The sequence below is a fragment of the Pseudozyma hubeiensis genome (genome assembly GCF_000403515.1).
Source record: "Pseudozyma hubeiensis SY62 DNA, scaffold: PHS38, whole genome shotgun sequence".
NCBI lineage: Eukaryota > Fungi > Basidiomycota > Ustilaginomycetes > Ustilaginales > Ustilaginaceae > Pseudozyma > Pseudozyma hubeiensis.
The window spans coordinates 699,880-717,076 of record NW_012133820.1 but is presented as its reverse complement, the minus strand read 5'-3'; the positions used below and the strand labels follow the sequence as shown (position 1 = coordinate 717,076).

At 57.4% G+C, this 17,197-nt stretch overlaps 7 protein-coding genes across 7 annotated transcripts; 4 read left to right on the top strand and 3 right to left on the bottom strand.

Annotated features, from left to right (window-relative positions):
• Positions 1-59: 59 nt before the first annotated feature.
• On the top strand, positions 60-1,301 carry PHSY_003995 (short-chain dehydrogenase; the record flags this gene model as incomplete). The annotated part of the gene is made up of 1 exon (XM_012334612.1): positions 60-1,301. One exon carries the CDS (start codon positions 60-62, stop codon positions 1,299-1,301), a length of 1,242 nt encoding a protein of 413 aa, XP_012190002.1.
• A 55-nt stretch (positions 1,302-1,356) lies between these two features.
• PHSY_003994 (hypothetical protein) lies at positions 1,357-2,834 on the bottom strand (the record flags this gene model as incomplete). Its single annotated transcript, XM_012334611.1, has 2 exons — positions 1,357-1,846; positions 1,930-2,834. The coding sequence occupies 2 exons, from the start codon at positions 2,832-2,834 to the stop codon at positions 1,357-1,359; spliced, it is 1,395 nt and encodes a 464-aa protein (XP_012190001.1).
• Positions 2,835-3,438: 604 nt separating this feature from the next.
• Positions 3,439-6,303, top strand: PHSY_003993 (hypothetical protein; the record flags this gene model as incomplete). Its single annotated transcript, XM_012334610.1, has 1 exon — positions 3,439-6,303. One exon carries the CDS (start codon positions 3,439-3,441, stop codon positions 6,301-6,303), a length of 2,865 nt encoding a protein of 954 aa, XP_012190000.1.
• Positions 6,304-6,397: 94 nt separating this feature from the next.
• Positions 6,398-9,673, bottom strand: PHSY_003992 (hypothetical protein; the record flags this gene model as incomplete). The annotated part of the gene is made up of 1 exon (XM_012334609.1): positions 6,398-9,673. One exon carries the CDS (start codon positions 9,671-9,673, stop codon positions 6,398-6,400), a length of 3,276 nt encoding a protein of 1,091 aa, XP_012189999.1.
• A 981-nt stretch (positions 9,674-10,654) lies between these two features.
• PHSY_003991 (protein DOM34) lies at positions 10,655-13,443 on the bottom strand (the record flags this gene model as incomplete). The annotated part of the gene is made up of 2 exons (XM_012334608.1): positions 10,655-12,011; positions 13,322-13,443. The coding sequence occupies 2 exons, from the start codon at positions 13,441-13,443 to the stop codon at positions 10,655-10,657; spliced, it is 1,479 nt and encodes a 492-aa protein (XP_012189998.1).
• Positions 13,444-13,503: 60 nt separating this feature from the next.
• On the top strand, positions 13,504-16,656 carry PHSY_003990 (hypothetical protein; the record flags this gene model as incomplete). Its single annotated transcript, XM_012334607.1, has 1 exon — positions 13,504-16,656. One exon carries the CDS (start codon positions 13,504-13,506, stop codon positions 16,654-16,656), a length of 3,153 nt encoding a protein of 1,050 aa, XP_012189997.1.
• A 62-nt stretch (positions 16,657-16,718) lies between these two features.
• PHSY_003989 (hypothetical protein) lies at positions 16,719-17,149 on the top strand (the record flags this gene model as incomplete). The annotated part of the gene is made up of 2 exons (XM_012334606.1): positions 16,719-16,779; positions 17,004-17,149. The coding sequence occupies 2 exons, from the start codon at positions 16,719-16,721 to the stop codon at positions 17,147-17,149; spliced, it is 207 nt and encodes a 68-aa protein (XP_012189996.1).
• Positions 17,150-17,197: the final 48 nt, after the last annotated feature.

Here is a 17,197-nt window from a genome sequence, read left to right as displayed (position 1 = left end):
TTCCGGTAATTCCGGGCGTGTGTCCCACGGTGTTTTCTTCGACGTCAGACTGCTTCCCGATGCAACGACCCGCCCAGATCCCTCAGGTCAGCCATGATGCAGGGTCCAACATAAAAATATCGACGATTTGGCCTGCAGCTCGCTTTTCTCCAGATACTGGATGTGATCAACCATCCCTCGACCGTCGCATCGTCGCACCTCAAGCCTTAGTCATGTCGATCCGCATCATCGCCACAGGTGGGCACTCGGGTCTCGGCTTGGAAGCGCTCAAGACGCTTCTGGCGACGCCTGCTCTCGCCTCGGGCGGCAGCCTCACTCTGATGGTCCGAGATGCCAACGCTGCTGCCGTCGTCAAAGCGCGGCGGATGCTGTCCGAACAGCACAAAGCCGCCATGCCCTCTACCGAATCCCGTCTCACTGTCGACACGCACACCATGGACCTGGCTTCCTTGTCGTCCGTTCGCAAAGCTGCCGATGCCATCAGACCGCAGCTGCAAGTCTCTGCTGCTACTGCTTCCGGCCAAGACATCTTTCTACTCAACGCAGCCGTCGCCAAAACAGCAAGAAACACTGTTGTAGACGCAGATCGGGCCTCCGGAAGCGTAGGATATCCGTCCGATCACCTCGTCAGCACCGACAGCTGTATCGAGACCACCGCATGCGTCAACCACGTCGCGCATCTCCTCTTCATCTCCTCGCTCGCACCCACCATCTCGGAAAATGCGAAACTGGGCCGCAAGACTCGCATCGTTTTCACAGGAAGCGCACTACATCGTTCGATCAAAGATGTTGCGGTCCTGGATCGGTTCTTCTCTGCCGCCTCGCACGACAGTCCCTCGCCTTGGACGTTACGCGAGACGTACGCCGCGTCCAAGTTCCTACAGATGCTCGGTGTTCGAGCTCTACGTCGTCGACTTCAGGACGCACTGGAGGCGGCGGAGGCACCCGCAGCAAGTGTAGAAGTCGTCGTGGTGCAGCCTGGCTTTGTGCCACAGACAGGGCTTTGCCGCGATTCAGGTCTGCTGACCCGCTTGGCCATGTCATACGTGCTTCCGTGGGCTCCCTTTGCCACGAGCTTAGATGATGCCGGTCGATACATCGCCGACGCCTGCACCATTGACTTGTCAACCTCCGAGGTGCAAGAGGAGGAACAGGACGGCTTTCACTCGAAAGACAGCTCTGTACCGTCGGCATTGCGAGAGGTTCACGCCAAAAAGCAACGTTTCGGCACGCTCGATTCACGCACGGCAGACACTCAGCTGCAAGAGCGGTGGTGGCCTGCAGCGTGTGATGAGGTCTGATCCGTTCACACAACTCTATCAGTAAGCTATAAATTTATCATCTGGCATTCAAACATCAATCCCCCTCCTCGATATCGTTGCCACCCATGGTCTGCTCCTCCCTCTCGAGCATCTGCGTGGCCAGCTCGATGCCCTCCAATTCGCCTATCGTCGGGCCATCATCCTCGGCGTCGCCGTCCTGCCCCTCGACTAAGCCCACTGCATCGTTGTCTAGGACGCTCGTTCCTCGAGGTGCCGGCGTCGCAGATATACGCAGCTGGGCGGGCGTGCCTCCTGCTTCACTGTCGGCTGGAGTCGCACCGCGGAACAGCGGAGTGACGCCTCTCCCTACGCTTGCATTTCGACTCGACCGCTCCGCCGGCTCGAGCGATGTGAATCGTCCCTGCACCGAGCCTGACCGATTGTTGGCTATGCCTGGTGTCATGGAGCGCGGCGCGACCGAGAGCTGTCGGACCTCGGTGGCTCGTCTTTCGCCGAAGAGTTCGGGATGCGCTGCGAGGGTGCGTTTGGATGGCTCGACTACCAGGACGAGCAGCTTGCCGAAGCTGGTAGGAAGGAGGGATGGGAGGAAGCACAACGTTAGTAAGTTGCGCGGCGTGTCAGCCCAAAATTGAAGGGCACCACTTACATTCGAAATCCAGCGTATCTGACGTGGAGCTTTGGCTTCATCTTCTCTTCGTCTTCTTCTGTGATCACAATGGCGTCATCGTAGCCATTCGTATGATCATCCTCCTCGCCCTGCTGTGGTGGTGCCGCGCCTGGGTCTGCTGTCTGAGCAGGGGCTGGCTCGGGCTTGACATCAATTTCTTCCTGTATGCGAACTCGTTTTGAACGTCGGCTGCCTTCGGGCACAGTTGCGCTGCTTGATCTTGTTCTTCGAGTGCTTGTGCTGGCCGGTGGTGGCATAGCTAGCGCCTCCTCGTCTTCTTCCGCTGGACCCCTGAAGAGGCTGTTGTCGTCGGCTCCAGAGAGCGCTGCCATGCTTGCATTTGGCGAAGATCTGATCGCCTCTTGTGTCTCTGGAGAGTCTTTGATCCTCACCGGCTGTGCATTGCTCTCCGCATCCTGTGCGCCGGATGTCCCCGCAACAACGCTAGCTGCCCTTCCCGGCGCAGGGGTAGCCCTTGGAATCGGTGCGTGCAGATTCCCCTCCCCCTCCTCCTCCACCTTGACCTCACCCAAACTCGGGTCGCTCGGAAACACCAGACTCTTTTCCTTCAGCAGCACCGAATGTCGATCGTCCATCCTCCTGAAAAAGTAGGCCACCTGGAAATCGCGATCCGAGTAGACATCGACCCGCTCCTTCTTGCTCATCGCCGAGAGCTTTCCCGATGAGTCGGATTCCTTACGCAGCTTGGGCATGATACGTGTGCGCAGGATGGACAGCACTTGGGTGAGGATCGAGGGGTTGAGATTCATCCATTCTACGTGCCGGTAGTCGAGGTAGAGGATGGTTTGCAGCACGACGTAGGGTGAGGCGCGGAGGTAGAAGACGTTGCGCTGGGTGAAATTCTTGCGCTGCACGGTGCTCATCTTGCGCGGTCCAGAGTGGTCCTCACCGACTCGGGATGATGTCGTGAGCCGAGGAGACGTTGGTGTCGCGGAGAGGGGTGGGAAGATCGAGGGACCCCGCATTCTACATCTGTGCTTTGGCGAACGCCCTTTCGGGGGATTCACCTTTTCGAGGGAATTTGACCCTCCTCGCCCGGCACATCGGACCCTAAGGGAAAAGGGGCAAGCAGCTAACTTGGGAAGGAAGGAGGTTATATATGTTCAACATTTGCTGCGCATTGCTCTTTGCTGCCCCAGCATAGCTCAGCATAGCTGTGCCAGTCAGCCAATGAATCAGCCAGGCTCTGAAGGATGACTGTTGAATGATCCTGGCGCCGCGGCATGCTATTCAGGTGAATCAGCATCAGGTGGCCCATTCGCGTGAGATGACTGATACTGGGTAAACGTGGGCAACTGTTAAGCCAGGCGCAGCCCCCCGCGTTGCGGCGGCGGACCAGTCGCGCTGGAAAGTGTTCCTCCGAAAAGGTGAATCCTTCTGAGCGTTCGCCAAAGAGTGAACCCTGATGGCATCGCCCTATATCTTTCTCTCTCACCCCAACTCCTTCGAAGAAGACCAGCGAACACGATGCCTTCCGAAAAGCGCACCAAAAAGGTCGCGCCGTACGGCTTCTGGGACTCGCCCATCTCGACCGACCTCCTGCTGCAAAAAGCCACCGGTCTATCCGAAGTGTTCGTACCTGCCAACTCCGAAACGAGTCAAGATGTCGCCTGGGTCGAACTGCGCATGAGCGAGTCCGGCCGCTACGCGCTCATGCACTCGACCGACCTCTCCTCCGACAAAGCAGTCGACGTCACCGCGGGCAAGTACAGCTCGCGATCGGGCGTTCACGAGTACGGCGGTGGTGCAGCAGCTAGTCTCGCCGACGGCAGCTTCATCTTTTCCGACTACAATCCAAAGTCGTTCGACGTGCTCACAGCCAAGCAGGGGGAAAAACCGCAGGTGGTGACGCCCGAGAATGCAGCGATTAGGTATGCTGATTTCGGACCTCATCCTACGGACGCAGCGCTGTGTCTGGCGGTGCAGGAGGACCATACGGAGGATACACCTTCGACGGTGGTCAACTCGATCGTGTTGCTCGATCTCAGCTCGAAGCCAGCCAAGATCCATACGCTGCTGCAGGGTAGGAAGGCGGAAGAAGGAACCGACGAGGAGGGACCGCAGAAGAGGGATTTTTATACATTCGCCCGCTTCTCGCCCAACGGCAAGTACGTTTGCTGGGTCAGCTGGAGCCATCCTAGCATGCCTTGGTGGGATACGCAGCTGTGGGTGGCCAAGGTGGATCTCTCGAATCGTGCAGCGCCGAAGCTCGTCTCGCCTACGCGGATCAGAGTGGCTGCGACAGAGGTTGGGAAGCAACAGGTGCTGCAGCAGCCAGTATGGGCGATCCCGGCGAATCCCAAGGACGACGCTGCCAAGTTGTTCTTTGCATGCGATGCAACGGGTTACCTGAATCTTTACTCGTCAACCGTGACCTCAACCGCACAGGATGACAGGTTGGCGGTGAGCACTCCGCAACCCATCCTGCCCGACCCCGTCAAGCACGACTTTGTAGGTCCTGCATGGACGTGCAACAACTCGGACTACATCCCCCTCTCCCCAGACTTGTTGATTGTATCCTACTCGCAGGGTGCAAAGGAATCCCTCGGACTCATCAACCTCCGTCGACCGCGTCTGATCCCTCTCACCTCTCCCTTCGTCTCGGTCTCGCAACTGCGTCGTCTCAGCTCCACCTCGTTCGTCCTCCTCGCAACGCGTCCTGACGAACCCACCTCGCTCATCCGCATCGACCTCCGCAACCTCGCCTCGAACAACTACACTATCGCTCCCTCGAACATCACCGTCATAAAACGTTCCTCGACTCTGATCTCCGATGGAGTGATCGATAGTGCTTACCTCAGTACGGCCAGAGAGGTTGATTTTCCGACGACGTTGCCCGGTGGAGGGAAGGCTGTGGCGCACGCGATCGTCTTCGAACCGGTGAACAGGGAGTTTGTGGGGCCGAGGGGGGAGGCTCCACCGTGCGTGTTCAATGTGCATGGGGGACCGAGCGCTAGTGCAGGGATGGGGTTCAATTTGCAGACGCAGTTTTGGACGAGCAGGGGGTTCATGGTGTGCAGTGTGAACTACGGTGGCACGACGGGCTACGGGAGGGAGTACGAGGAGAGGTTGAGGGGCGAGTGGGGGGTTACGGATGTGGTGGATTGTGTGGCTGCGGCGAGGTTTTTGGGTAGTAAGGCGAGTTTGGAGGAGAGGAGGTTTGGGGAGCTGGCGGAGGCGGAGCAGGAGGAGGTGAGGAGACAGTTGCAAGAGGATGGGAAGGGAGAGCGGGCGGTGGTGGAGGAGAGATTGGACGGAGGAGGGGTGAAGGTGACGGTGCGGAATACGGAGGCGGCGTGGGGGTGGACAGATCTGGTTGTGGCCGGGGTCTCGGTGGGTGTCGCGGTGGTCGGGGTGAGGTTCGTGGGGAAGGTGATGCAGGACTACCCGCATTGCATCCCGAGCATCGTCCGGCCTGCGACGGATTGGGCGAGGAATGCGGTCAAGCTCGGAGTCGCGAGCCTGTCGGTTTTGCCGTACCTGACAAGCAAGCTCGGCAGGATCGTCAGCGAGAGCGTCGCCGTCCTGCCCGGACTCGGCGTCCAGGTCTCCACCACGCGTGGCTTGACTCTATCCTCCTCGAGCAAACCGGTGTTCGAACGAAGCAGTGCCAGATTGATCCCGGAAGATCGGGTTGTAGACGTCTACGTTGGCGAAGGGTATAGGTACTTTAGCGTGGTGGATTATCTGGCGCTTGTCACCACCTCGCGTAGCGGTGGGGCGACCACACAACCGCTGTTCTCGCATCTTCTGCCTCGACTTTCCACCATCCAACGGATCTACAAGACGCTTCACCCCCATCTTCCCACCAACCACACCTCAAAAGACCGTTCGAAGCGAACCGGTCGAACATCACTAGCCGACCCCAACGCGATGCTCATCAGCGGTGGAAGTGCAAGAGGCTACACCGTGCTGGCCTCTCTCTGCTTCCATCCGCACATCTTCTCCGGCGGTGTGTCTCGCTACGGAATCTCGTCCCTCTCGCTCCTGGCTGCGGAAAGTCACAAGTTCGAATCGCGCTACCCCTTCCAGCTCATCGGTGGAACACCCGAGTCTCATCCAGACGTCTACCACGACCGTTCACCCATCTTCTACGCCAGTCATATCAAAGCTCCCATCCTCCTCCTCCAAGGTTCCGAGGACAGGGTGGTACCCAAGAGTCAGGCGGATCAGTTCGTACAGGAACTCAAAAAGGGCGGTGGTAAGGAAGGAAGGGATTGGAGGTACAAGGTGTACCAGGGGGAGGGTCATGGATTTAGAAAGGGGGAGAATGTTAAGGATGCGTTGGAGGAGGAGCTCAGGTGGTGGAGGGAGAAGTGTCTCAAGTCGTAAGCCAGATCGAAAATTGCGGATGTGATGGGCAGATATTGAAATGATATGCAGATGGCTGGTAGTGAAAAGTTGACATACGGTTGTGTGACGAGCTTCAGCTGAACAGGGAGGAGCCAGCACTGGCGCTCCTCATACCGGACATACCGGGTACGACGCTGACTCGACTCGCTTTGACACGATTGCCCACACCGCTCGATCCGAGCTGTCCCGGAATCGCCATGCTTCCCATGCCTCCAGTCCCACCTCCGACGAGCAAAGGGTTGCCCGCGCCCGCGACGACCGCCACGCTCGTCCGAGTCCTTCGACGGATCGGTCCTGGTCCGCCCGCGCTCGGTCGTGGGAACGCTTTCTTCACCGGCACCGCTCCCGCCGCGCTAGCATTGAACGAAGCTGCGTTGAGACCTGTCTCGTTTGCTGGGAAAACGGGGAACGATGAGCCGTTCAACAGGGCTCCGGTCGCGGTGTTGGTGGTGGTGTTGGTGGTCGTGCGAAGCGGTGGGCGCGATGAGGGGAACGTTTTCAGCGGGGCTACGGGCGAGGCGTTGGAAATGTCGGCTTCGTCAGCCGAGCCTGCACTGAAAGCTTTCTCCTCGCGCAAGGGAGACAAAGCTGTACTAGCACCGCCGCTCGAAACGGATCGTTTCTCCGACGCGCCGTTCAGGCCTTTCGAAGAGGTTGTGCCGAGTGACAACGACCTCGGGATCGACTTGGTCGCCACCAATTGCGCCGGAGTGCTCCTTCCGTCGCTCAGATCTTCCCATTCCGTACCTGAGCTACTTCCTGCACCATCGACGTTGGCGTGTGCCAGACCCTTGTCATCGATTTCGCCTTCGCCTGCCTCATCTGCCCATCTGAACTTCTTTTTCTCCTCCACCGGTGGCAAGGGGACTGCGATTGGTCGGGTAGAACGAGCAGTGCTGAGCCTGCGTGTGACTCCCGCTGAGCTGACTCGACGTACAGCAGCGGACTTGCGCACTGGATCGCTTGCCGTTTGTGATCGTGCGGACGAGGACGAGGTTGGAGCGGCGAAGCTCGGTCGATTGGATGATGGTGTCGTGGAGGAAGTGGAGGGGGAGCTGGTGGCTTGCATGCTGGTCGAACGAGCAAGTGCTGGCGCTGTCGATGTCAGGCTGGAGGACGAGGCGGCAGCGCGACTGGAGCTAGCAGCAGAAGATGAAACGGATCGACTCGAAGCAGCAGGGACGGCTTGGTTGGAAACGGTCCCAGAAGCCGGACCTACTGCCAGAGAAGCGCGTGACCGCCGCAGGGCAGAGCTTGTGATTGGTTTTGCAGGCCTTGCTGTCGGGTGTGTGCTAGCAGCTGCTGGTGCAGGCGCAAAAGTGGGGAGGCTGGCGCCGTACATTGTCTCAAAGACCTTATCGTTCTCCCCGGCGATGCTGCGCAGCTGGGAAGCAAGCAGTGCCAAGGTGGACGAGAGATCTTCTGCATCCTCTGTAGCGCCTGTGTCGCTGCTGTGAGTCGATCTGTACTCAAGCTCGCCGGCGACCTCTCGCAAAGCTATGGTGCTCCTTGTGGCCACCGAGACCAGCTGCGTCGCATCGGTCGTCGAGCGTCGCAACACATCGAGCAATCCCTTCAATTTCGTTTTCGCCTTTTCCGCCTCGACCTCTGCCAACATCGCATTGCCTAGCGTCTGAACCGTGTCGGATGCCTCTGCGTCAAACTTCTGGTTGTGAGAGGCGGCGACGATGATGCCGCGTTGCATCTGAAGGCTGTTGAGCAAGCTTCGTACACCAGCACAGGTGACTTCGTCGTGCAGCGCCTTCTCTTCCAGCAAGACCATCTTTTTCAGAACATCGCGTTCGCCCTCAAGATCCGAGGGGAGCACCTCGCCTTTGCTACTGAATCGATGCAGATCCGCTTCAACCATCGCCAAGCGCTTACGCAGTTCCACCAGCTTCGTTTCGGCAGCTGCTGTGGTTGCCTCGAAGCCTGCTTTCTCCGAGACGAGCCTGGTGACGTTGTCGGTGCTCTCTCGCATACGCTTCTTGGCTTCGTCCATCTCTCGTCCCATGTCTGCGCGTTTGCGTTTCTCGGCGGCGGACTCGAGCGAGCCACGTTCTTCGAGCTTGGCACGCAGCCGCTCGTTCTCCTCCTTGAGTTCGTGGATTGCTTGAACGTACTGAGCGACGTGACGATCGACATTGATCATGTTGCGGCTGACCTTGGTGCGGATGTTCTTGGCTTGGTTTGCGTACTTGAGCGCATTGTGCGTTTCCTCGTAGTGTGTGCTGGAGGGGCTGATGCAGACGACCATGACGGTCTTGCAGTTGCCGCCGAGGGAGAATTTGAGCAGACGTGTGAGCTTGGAGTTGCGGTAGGGAACGTGCTTGACTACACCGCCAGACTGGCAGAGAGCGTTGATGCAATTGCCGAGGGCGAGGAGCGACTTGTTGATGTTGGCACCTTCCTTCATGCGTGCGCCGTTGTTGCGAGTGGCCGAGGCGCGTTCGGAGCCGGCAAGATCGATGATGTTGAGCGAAGCCGAGGTGGTCTGTTCGGTCATGCTTGCGGTGCGTGGCTTCTGCGTCACGTTGATCTGAAGTACGGCGTGAGAGCGAGAGCTGACGGCATTGGCTTCGGTGGGGCTCATGGTGCGTCGAAGATTGCCTTCCTGAATGGACTCGAGAACACTTTCTGGACTTTCGGGGACGAGCTCGGTGATGCCGACGACGGATATGCGGTTGTTGGCGTCTTCGCGAAGCGCAAGACCGGCACCAGGCGGCGTAGGCTCAGAGCTGAGCAGATCACGGATGGTTTCGTTGTAGATCTCGAGGTAGGAGAGGCGAATCTGCACGTCCGAGTCGTCACGGGCATCCTGAATGCGATCATAGAGCTCCTTCATGGTGAGAAAGATGAGACCTGGGTCGTCGGGTGTTCCACTGATGGTGTGCGTCTTCCCGCAGCCTGTAGCACCGTAGGCAAAGACGGTTGCATTGTAACCGTTCAGAATGCCATCCAAGAGGGGTTTACACGTCTCTTGGAACACATCGGTCTGGGATGCGGTCGAGTCAAAGACGCGGTCGAAAGCATATCTGACGTCTTTGCTTCGCTTGCCACCGCGAGCCAGTGGATTGCTGTTGTACAGTCGAGTGAGTGGATTTGTGTCGGGAGGGTCAAAGACGAGCACTTTCTGGTCCATAGGTTTCACTATCGGCCGGACGAAGCGAGTCTTGAGTGTGGACGTGGATGCTGCTGCGGAGGACAAGAACTTGTTTGGAGAGATACCGCCGGCGAGGCCGCCGTCGCCGAGAAAGGGTGTATGATCTTCATTTGGTGCGAGCTGAGACGCTTCCTTGTCGCTGAAGGGACGAATTCGAACGCAAACATTGATCGAGGACTCTGCCATCTTTGGCGTGCTGGATCCTATGCGTCAGGAGACCGGCTCCTGAGGCGAGATTGCTCTGTGTAGTGTGTGTGTGCACGAAGCAGTGCAAGTGTGTCCGTACGTGACCGCCAATGTCGCGAGGACGGAGGGACAGCGCTTCGGCCGTGCCAATCCACTCAAACTGAGTGCGAGAACTTATGCGTCAATCCCATTAGCTGGCGTGAGTCAAAAGTCCAAGTGTGGGGATGTGATGCTGATGCTGGAATTGCTAGAGAGGATTTCTGCTTGGTTGTTGTCGTCTGCCAATGATATGAAGTCTGAAGGCGGGATGGATCGACTGCGATGTGAGCTTGGAGGTGTGGATGTGACTATACAGAGGGATGAGGGTGTGATGGGCGAGACGTGTGATTACTTGTGAAAGTGCGGAACGCGGAATCGCAAACTTGATCGTTCTCCTAGCACAATGGCATCGAACCAACACCAAATGTCCGACACCGATCCGCTTTCCAAATCTCGCCAAGTCTCATTAATCAAGTACGACTACGACCTCATTTGGCTCACCCTGCAATTGAGTGCACACTGGATGCGCTGAAACTCGGTCTGACGGTGATGCCAGGTCCACTATCGAAGAGGCGAGGACGAGATGCAGTGTCGGTGTCGCCGACTGCATGCAAGCGAGCCCGAGACCAACACGGGCAGATCTTCGCTGTACACTGCGAGCACATCGAGCTGTACAGTCTCGCCATTTTTTGACGCTGCTCCAAACGCGTTACACGGTCAACCCATGGTCATTCGAAAATGATGGTCACGTGCTGTTCCAATTTTTTGGAGAGTTGTGAGATCAGCAAACGGCCCCCTCCTCACACACAAGGTGGCTGATCAGGCTGATGGCGCTTGCTGCACAGGGCGGAACGTACACAGTACCGTTGTAGGGCACTCGACATGAGTGACAACTAGAGTACGTTGCATGGTATTGCATTGCCACGATGCGTGTCATACCAATCACGCCGCTTCCTTTTGCTTGTTCCTCGCTTCTTCGGCCTCCTCCTCTTCCACCACTTCAATATCGAGCGGATAGGTCAGGATGGCAGCGATACCAGTCAAAGCATTGAGTTGACGTCCGCTCTCGTGCATCGAGCTGAAGATGGCCACCTCGCCTCCCTGCGCCCGCACATCCTCGACCAACTCTACAAACTTTTTCCTCCTTGCCGGATCTGCTGCACGGAATAGACCGTCCGAGATCAGCAGAACGCCAACAGCACCTCGTGATGCAGCTAGCAGTACGTGTTGCTCTCCGTACCATGCTCGCAGCTCGTCGCTCGCCAACTGCTTCATGAAGCGTTCCAGCAGCTGGCCCTCTCGGGCAAATTTGGTGTCTTTGAGTTGCGCGTTGACTTCTGGGCTGCGTAGCACTTCCATGAGCGAGTGGACGTGTGGTGAGCTGCAGTGGATCTTGAGAAACTTGCGCCGTGCTTCGCTGCCGATCAGGATCTTGTCGCCTCGCCGTGTCGCTTCTTCGAACAAAAAGTCGTACACCGAATCTCTGGTGAAGCCGGGTGACGCCAGGATGATGAGTCGCAGAGCCGGGAGCTGGAGCAGTTTGACGACCGCGTTGTACACCTGGACGTAGAATCGAGCCGTTGCCTTGTCCGCCGCTGTGGCTGGAAGCCCTTTGCGCTTGCGTGGGATGGGCACGTCGATGCGTTGCCTCACCACCGTCATGTGTCCCGTCAGCAGACACACCGCCGCCGTACCATCTCCGAGCACCACCGCTCCCACTTCAGCACGCTGACTCACATCCGTGCTCTCGCCCAATCGCTCCAGATGTACTGCGTCCCAGCTCTCCTTGGTGATGGTCAGCGCTCGGTTCACTTCGAGATCCAAGGTGTGGTATGCTCCCATCTTCACGTGCGGATTCTCCTCCACCACCCTCCCCGCTACCTGCAACGTCGCACCTTCTCCACCCGAGCCACCGACCGCTGCTGATCGGCTCACCTCTTCCTCTGCTGCTGTGGACGATGTCGATGCTGCTGCTGCCGCTGCAGCTGATGGATCTGGTGGAGCGCTTGAACCCGTCGCATCGAAAGTAGTTTTTACCACCTCGATGGTGAGGTTGAGACGCACCCGATGCGACTCCATCGATCCGGTGGATGATTCGGATTGCACTCGACGGACTGCTGCTGCTCGTACTCGATCGCCTTGCTCGATGAGGTTGTAGAGGTGGTACATGTCTTCGTCTTCTTCGGGGACGATGGTGATCCTTCCGGACCCGTCCTTTTCAATGTGCCGCGACGTAATCTTCATTTTGGCTGATCCGGTCGATGAACAGGTTATGTTCCGAGGTGGATCCAGTGTAGGTCTGCGAAGGGATGGGATGCTATGGTTGTATGACGAAGGGACGCAGCCGACCAAGTTGGATGAAAGCTAAGTTACCTCCACCTCGTGCAGCCTCGAGCCAGATTTGGCAGCTAAGATTTCGTCTCGCTGCAGCGAGGCGTCACTCACATCTACGTGCTAACACTCTCGCGGAAAAATCGAATCTGGAAGTGGCTCTCCTTAGCGTTCCCACACTGCCGATGACGGTCCAACTCGACTACATGGGGAGATTGACCGACCTTTCCTCACCCGGCGCACTCAGCAAGTGTCGGTAAGGCTGAGCAGATACTGTAGACCCTCCGCATGATCGTTGAGGCACCAGATCTCACACTTGCCATACCTCGCAACCCGATGTGGACTTGATTGGCAGCTGCGACGCTTCCTGACGCTCAGTGCTGCTACGAAGTCCGAAGCACACCTCATGAGGCATAGGCATAGTATCACAAGCAGCTCAAAGAAGCAAAGCGGCGTGCGAGTAGTGCCGGAGAAAGGTCTGAATTGATTTCTAAATTGACGACTATGCCGAAGAGGAGAGCAATTCGCCGAACTTCTTCTCGACGTCAGCCGAGCTCAGACCGTCAAGCTCGACTCGCTTCTCGACTCCACGCTCTGTTGGTTTCGATAGACAGCACGATGGGTATAATGACGCAGCATCAGAAAGGTCAGTATCGTTTTTCATCCTATTTGAAGGAGTCGTGGGTGTTCAACCTACCGAAGCGGGCAAAGGCGCGGGCGGGGGTGCCGCTAGCTTCTCGGACGAGGAAGGGGAGATCTGGGTTGGACTGCTTGATGGGCTTGTAGTTGGTCTCGAGGAACTTCCTGTTTGTTTGTTGCAAGATGAAGTTGCAATTCGCATGGGAAAGTCGGGGAAGCTGGTCAGTCGTCGTTGGTCTTTCGGGTCACTAGTTTTGCTATGAAAAGCTCACCTTGCTCCAGCGGAAGCCTGACCGGTCTGGCAGAGATGCAGGCGCACCTCCTTTAGCGCCTTGGGCAATGCTTTCGTCAATGCGTTGGCCGACATGTTGTGTGTATGAATGCAATAGGGTGCAAGGTGAAGGATGCGGCGTCGACAGATGGGTGTCGAAATGCAGGAGCGAGGCTGTTCCGGAACGCAATCGCCAATTCCACTCGACGTTGCAAAATGACCATTTGTCAGCATTTGAGAGCAGGGCAGCACTTTATGGGTCTAACATGTTGCAATCTTAATTACGAGTCAAACCAACACTCTCTTGACATGCACCGCTCCCACGCACTTTCAACCAACACTGAGTGCTCGACACCGACCAGCGTCACCTGTCATCCGGGCCTTCATCGACAATACCAGAGGACATCGAGTTATCCTTCACATCGAGCCCACACGTACGCTTTCCTAGCCACACATCGACTTTGTCAATCCGTCGTGCACATTTGCACATCCCTCCCAGCAGCTCGTTCATGGCGTCGTGAGGAGTCGCACCGCCCACTGCGGCTAAGAGATGGAGTACTTGAGCCGTCTTTCCGGCTTGGTGTCCACTCCCGCCAAAGCGGCAGCTGGTATCTCCGGCTCACCACGCCTGCGCAAAAAGCCTTCGCTCCATCCCGTCGGCAGCGTCGATATATTCCATGCCGACTGGCTTGCGGTCCAGGCCGAGCTCGAGAGCCCCGACGAAAGAGCGCTCTTCTTTGGCGTAGCACGCTCCGATCTTCCGCGCAGAATCCAGCGGATCATCGATGCGCTCGTCTTCGAGAGCAACCGCAGTAATGACGGCCACACCGGTCCCTGCATGGAGTACTTGCTCAAGTACGATATCCTCACAGAGCTCGTTCACCTCTCAGTCGATGATCGACCCAAGGGCATCCGTGGTGAAACCATCCGTGCGCTAAAGGACCTCATCATCCTGCTAGACGAAAAGTTCTTGTCGCGGCAAGCGGCCAACAAACCGATCTCTCAGCTGATACAGCTCTGTCTCGACGAAGATGCCGTACGATATCAGCTCGACGACGACTCGTTCGATATGAGCGGTCCGGATGCTCCTCTGCCTGCAGCTCACGATCCCGAGTACGAGGAGGATCTTGTCGACCTCATGTGCCACATTGCCAGTCGTATCCGCAACACACCCGACCTCTTGCAGATCTTCTTCACAGATGAGCCCGTCGATGATTTCGATGGTCCCCAAGACGCACGCAGCTTGAAGGACGGCTCCATCATTGTCAGTCGCGCTGTTTTCGACGATCTGACCCTCCGAAACCAGGTGAGCGAAGACCAGCGAGATATCCAGCCTCATTCAGAAGATACTGGCGTCGACGAGCGGCCACCGTCGCCAGCTAGGTCCGTCGATTCGACCGAAACCATCCAGCCATCGACTGCCCAAGCAACTCGCAAATCCTCAAAACGTCGACTCAGATTCCCGCTTTTCTCGTATTTGCTCAAGTTCGTCCACCGCGAAGGTCGAATTGGCGAGCTTTCTCGAGCCGGACTCTTGTTCCTCATCTCGCTCGAGAGCGGCCACCCCTCAACAAGGAGCACTTCACCCGGTGCTCCAGCCCGCAAGTCGGCAAAACGCGTATCCTTCCCAACCGAAGACATTCGTCGCTCGCTGGCCGTCTTTATCGCACATTCCGACTTTGCAGACGTACTTGGAGCTGGACTTGGCGCGGCGTACGGCCTGCTTCCATCACGCATACGGACCGTGCCGCGGTACGACCCGACTGAGATCGAGGCCGATGCCTCTTCAACGAAGGACAATCGCGCTACGATCACACTGGCGAGCAGCTCTGCTTCCGAAGCAGCAAGCGCGGTCTCTGATGCGCTATCGACAGCGACGAGGAGCGACGACGCCGAGTTGCAAGCGCAGTTGCGTCTGCTTGTTGATCTTGTCGAATTCTGTCAGGACGTGCTCGACTCGCTCTGGGTTGCGTCTAAGAATCTCACCGAAGCTGCCAGCATCTCGAATGATGTGGACGAAAAGTCCGCCGATGCACCATCGACAAGCCCAATGACTCCACCTTCTCTCGACCCGATGGTCCGCAAGCTCGCAGGCGCCATCGCCATTGCCATCCGAGACACTTTTATCCGCAACGTCGTCTATCCATCTCTGATGGAGAGCAGTGATTTCGATGGCAGCTCCGCCGCCGTACTCAATTATCTCGACGTGATCGTCATCGTACTGCGCAGCGGCCACATCTTGACCGACGTGGCACTCGACTTTCTCCTCCCAGCCGACCTTGACGAGAGCCGCCAAGACGGGTACGGCTACAGCATCGACGTGCCCATCGATAATTCGGATCGGTACAGTGTGAAGGACTTGATCCTCGACAGCTTCGAGGATGCAAAGAGCCCGATGACCAGAGTGGCAGCGTTGCGGCTGGCCAGAAGTCTGGTCGTCTGTCACGGCTTTCGAGCGTGCGGCGGTTTGCTGCAGCTGCCCCCACGTCGAACAAATGCACCTGCACCATTGGACGAGTGGTTGCCAAAGAGTCCAGGTCCTGACACACACGAGGACAGCTCATATATCAGCAAGATTGAGGCGCACTTCCACTCGATCGACACACTGTCCTCTCTTGTCGCTTCGTTCGGCTCCACCAACAGCAGTGAGTCCTTGCAAGGTTCGCTAAGCAGCTATCTTCTGGACGCCGAACAAGCGTTGCGCCGAGATAGCACCTTTTCTGTCGCTCTCGAGATCGGCGGCGGTCAGATTCCGTTGGTCCGAAGCGATCCTTTGATCCAGCAGCTGTTTGCGTGTCTCGCCAGCTTCTTCTCGCAGCCTGTTGAAGTCAACCTCGCGGCGAGTGGAGTCCTTTCTGCATTGGCTTCCTCGCCGATAATGAGTCTGGATGGGTGGCTGATCCATGCGAACGCCAACGAGACGGACGGAGAAGAACCTGGGCTGGTGCAGCTCCTACAAGGATTGGTGGAGCAAGTAGATGCATATCGAGCCTGTATGCCCGAGTTTGATCGATACCTGACGGAGAGGAGGAGGAGTCTTGTGCTCACGGACGATCTCTCCGCCGCTCTCAGGGTAGCCGAGCCTGCCGGAGATGATGAGGAGGACTCGGAAGAGACCGAGTCTTTAAGGGCGTGCTTGACACTACCCCCCTTTCCCAAGCAAGCCAACGGCTCAACTGGTCGGCCCCAGAGCAGCGAACGGATTCGAGCGGCCGAACGTGAATTTGGCGTTGTAGAAGACAATCGTCCGTCGCTCCCAGCGCTCTCACCTCCAGCTTCCGCGCCTGCAACTCTACCAGCAACTTCGGCAGACACAGGTTCGATCGGACGCAGCAGCGCTCTAGCCCGACTGTTCGGAGGTCGTCCTGCTCGTACACCCTCTCATCTCGGCAAAACCTTCCCAACACAGGACAGCACTCCCGAGAGCAGACCTGGCGTAGACCGAAAGGTGTCAGCATCGACGATCAACCCGTACGCCGAACACTTCCGCGAAACGGCCGCTGTCATCGTCAAGACCCAGATTGCGACGGGAGGAGAAGATTGGAGGCCGTCGGCGAAGACGAATGGAAACCGGGGGACAGGGAAGGCGACGCTTTCGAGCGTGCTGGACAACACGATATTGTTGGAAGAGATGATCAAGGAGTTGTTGGCTACGGTGCAGGTGAGGAGGAGTTGGGGGATCGATGCAGTGTCTTTGTTTTAGGGAGATCAGTGATGCGATGAATATACCCTTCAGCTATCGGCGAAAACGTTGAGTGGTACCATATGAGCTTTGCTTTCAGCCGGACCAAGCGCTGCCCTGAGTGCTACGTCTGCTCGGCATCAGGTATGGTTGTATGAGTGACCAAGACGATGAAGGGTATCTGTCGGGAATTTTCGATCTATGTTAGATTCGAGACACGACTTCACGCACAGGCCGGGTTTGGATTTCGCACGGTTGCTCTAGCCGACTTCCGACAGGGTCCTGCCTCCTCCATGCTTGGCCGGGTGAAGCCGTCCATACGAACAGTGACTGGTCTTTACTTCTCTCTCCCTTTCACTTATCGACAGGGGCCTTCTTGAAAACGTCGAAGGTGCCGCGCAATTGCTCACACGCTCTCGCTCTGGTACGACGCAGTCACATCGGATGCTTCTTCCGGCCTCACCGCATTCAGGCCGCTGTGCCTTCGGACGCTCCGAAGCATAGTTTCACGTGAAGCACAGGTGCTGTCCGACTTTCTGCTCCGCTTCGAGTTGACCACAAC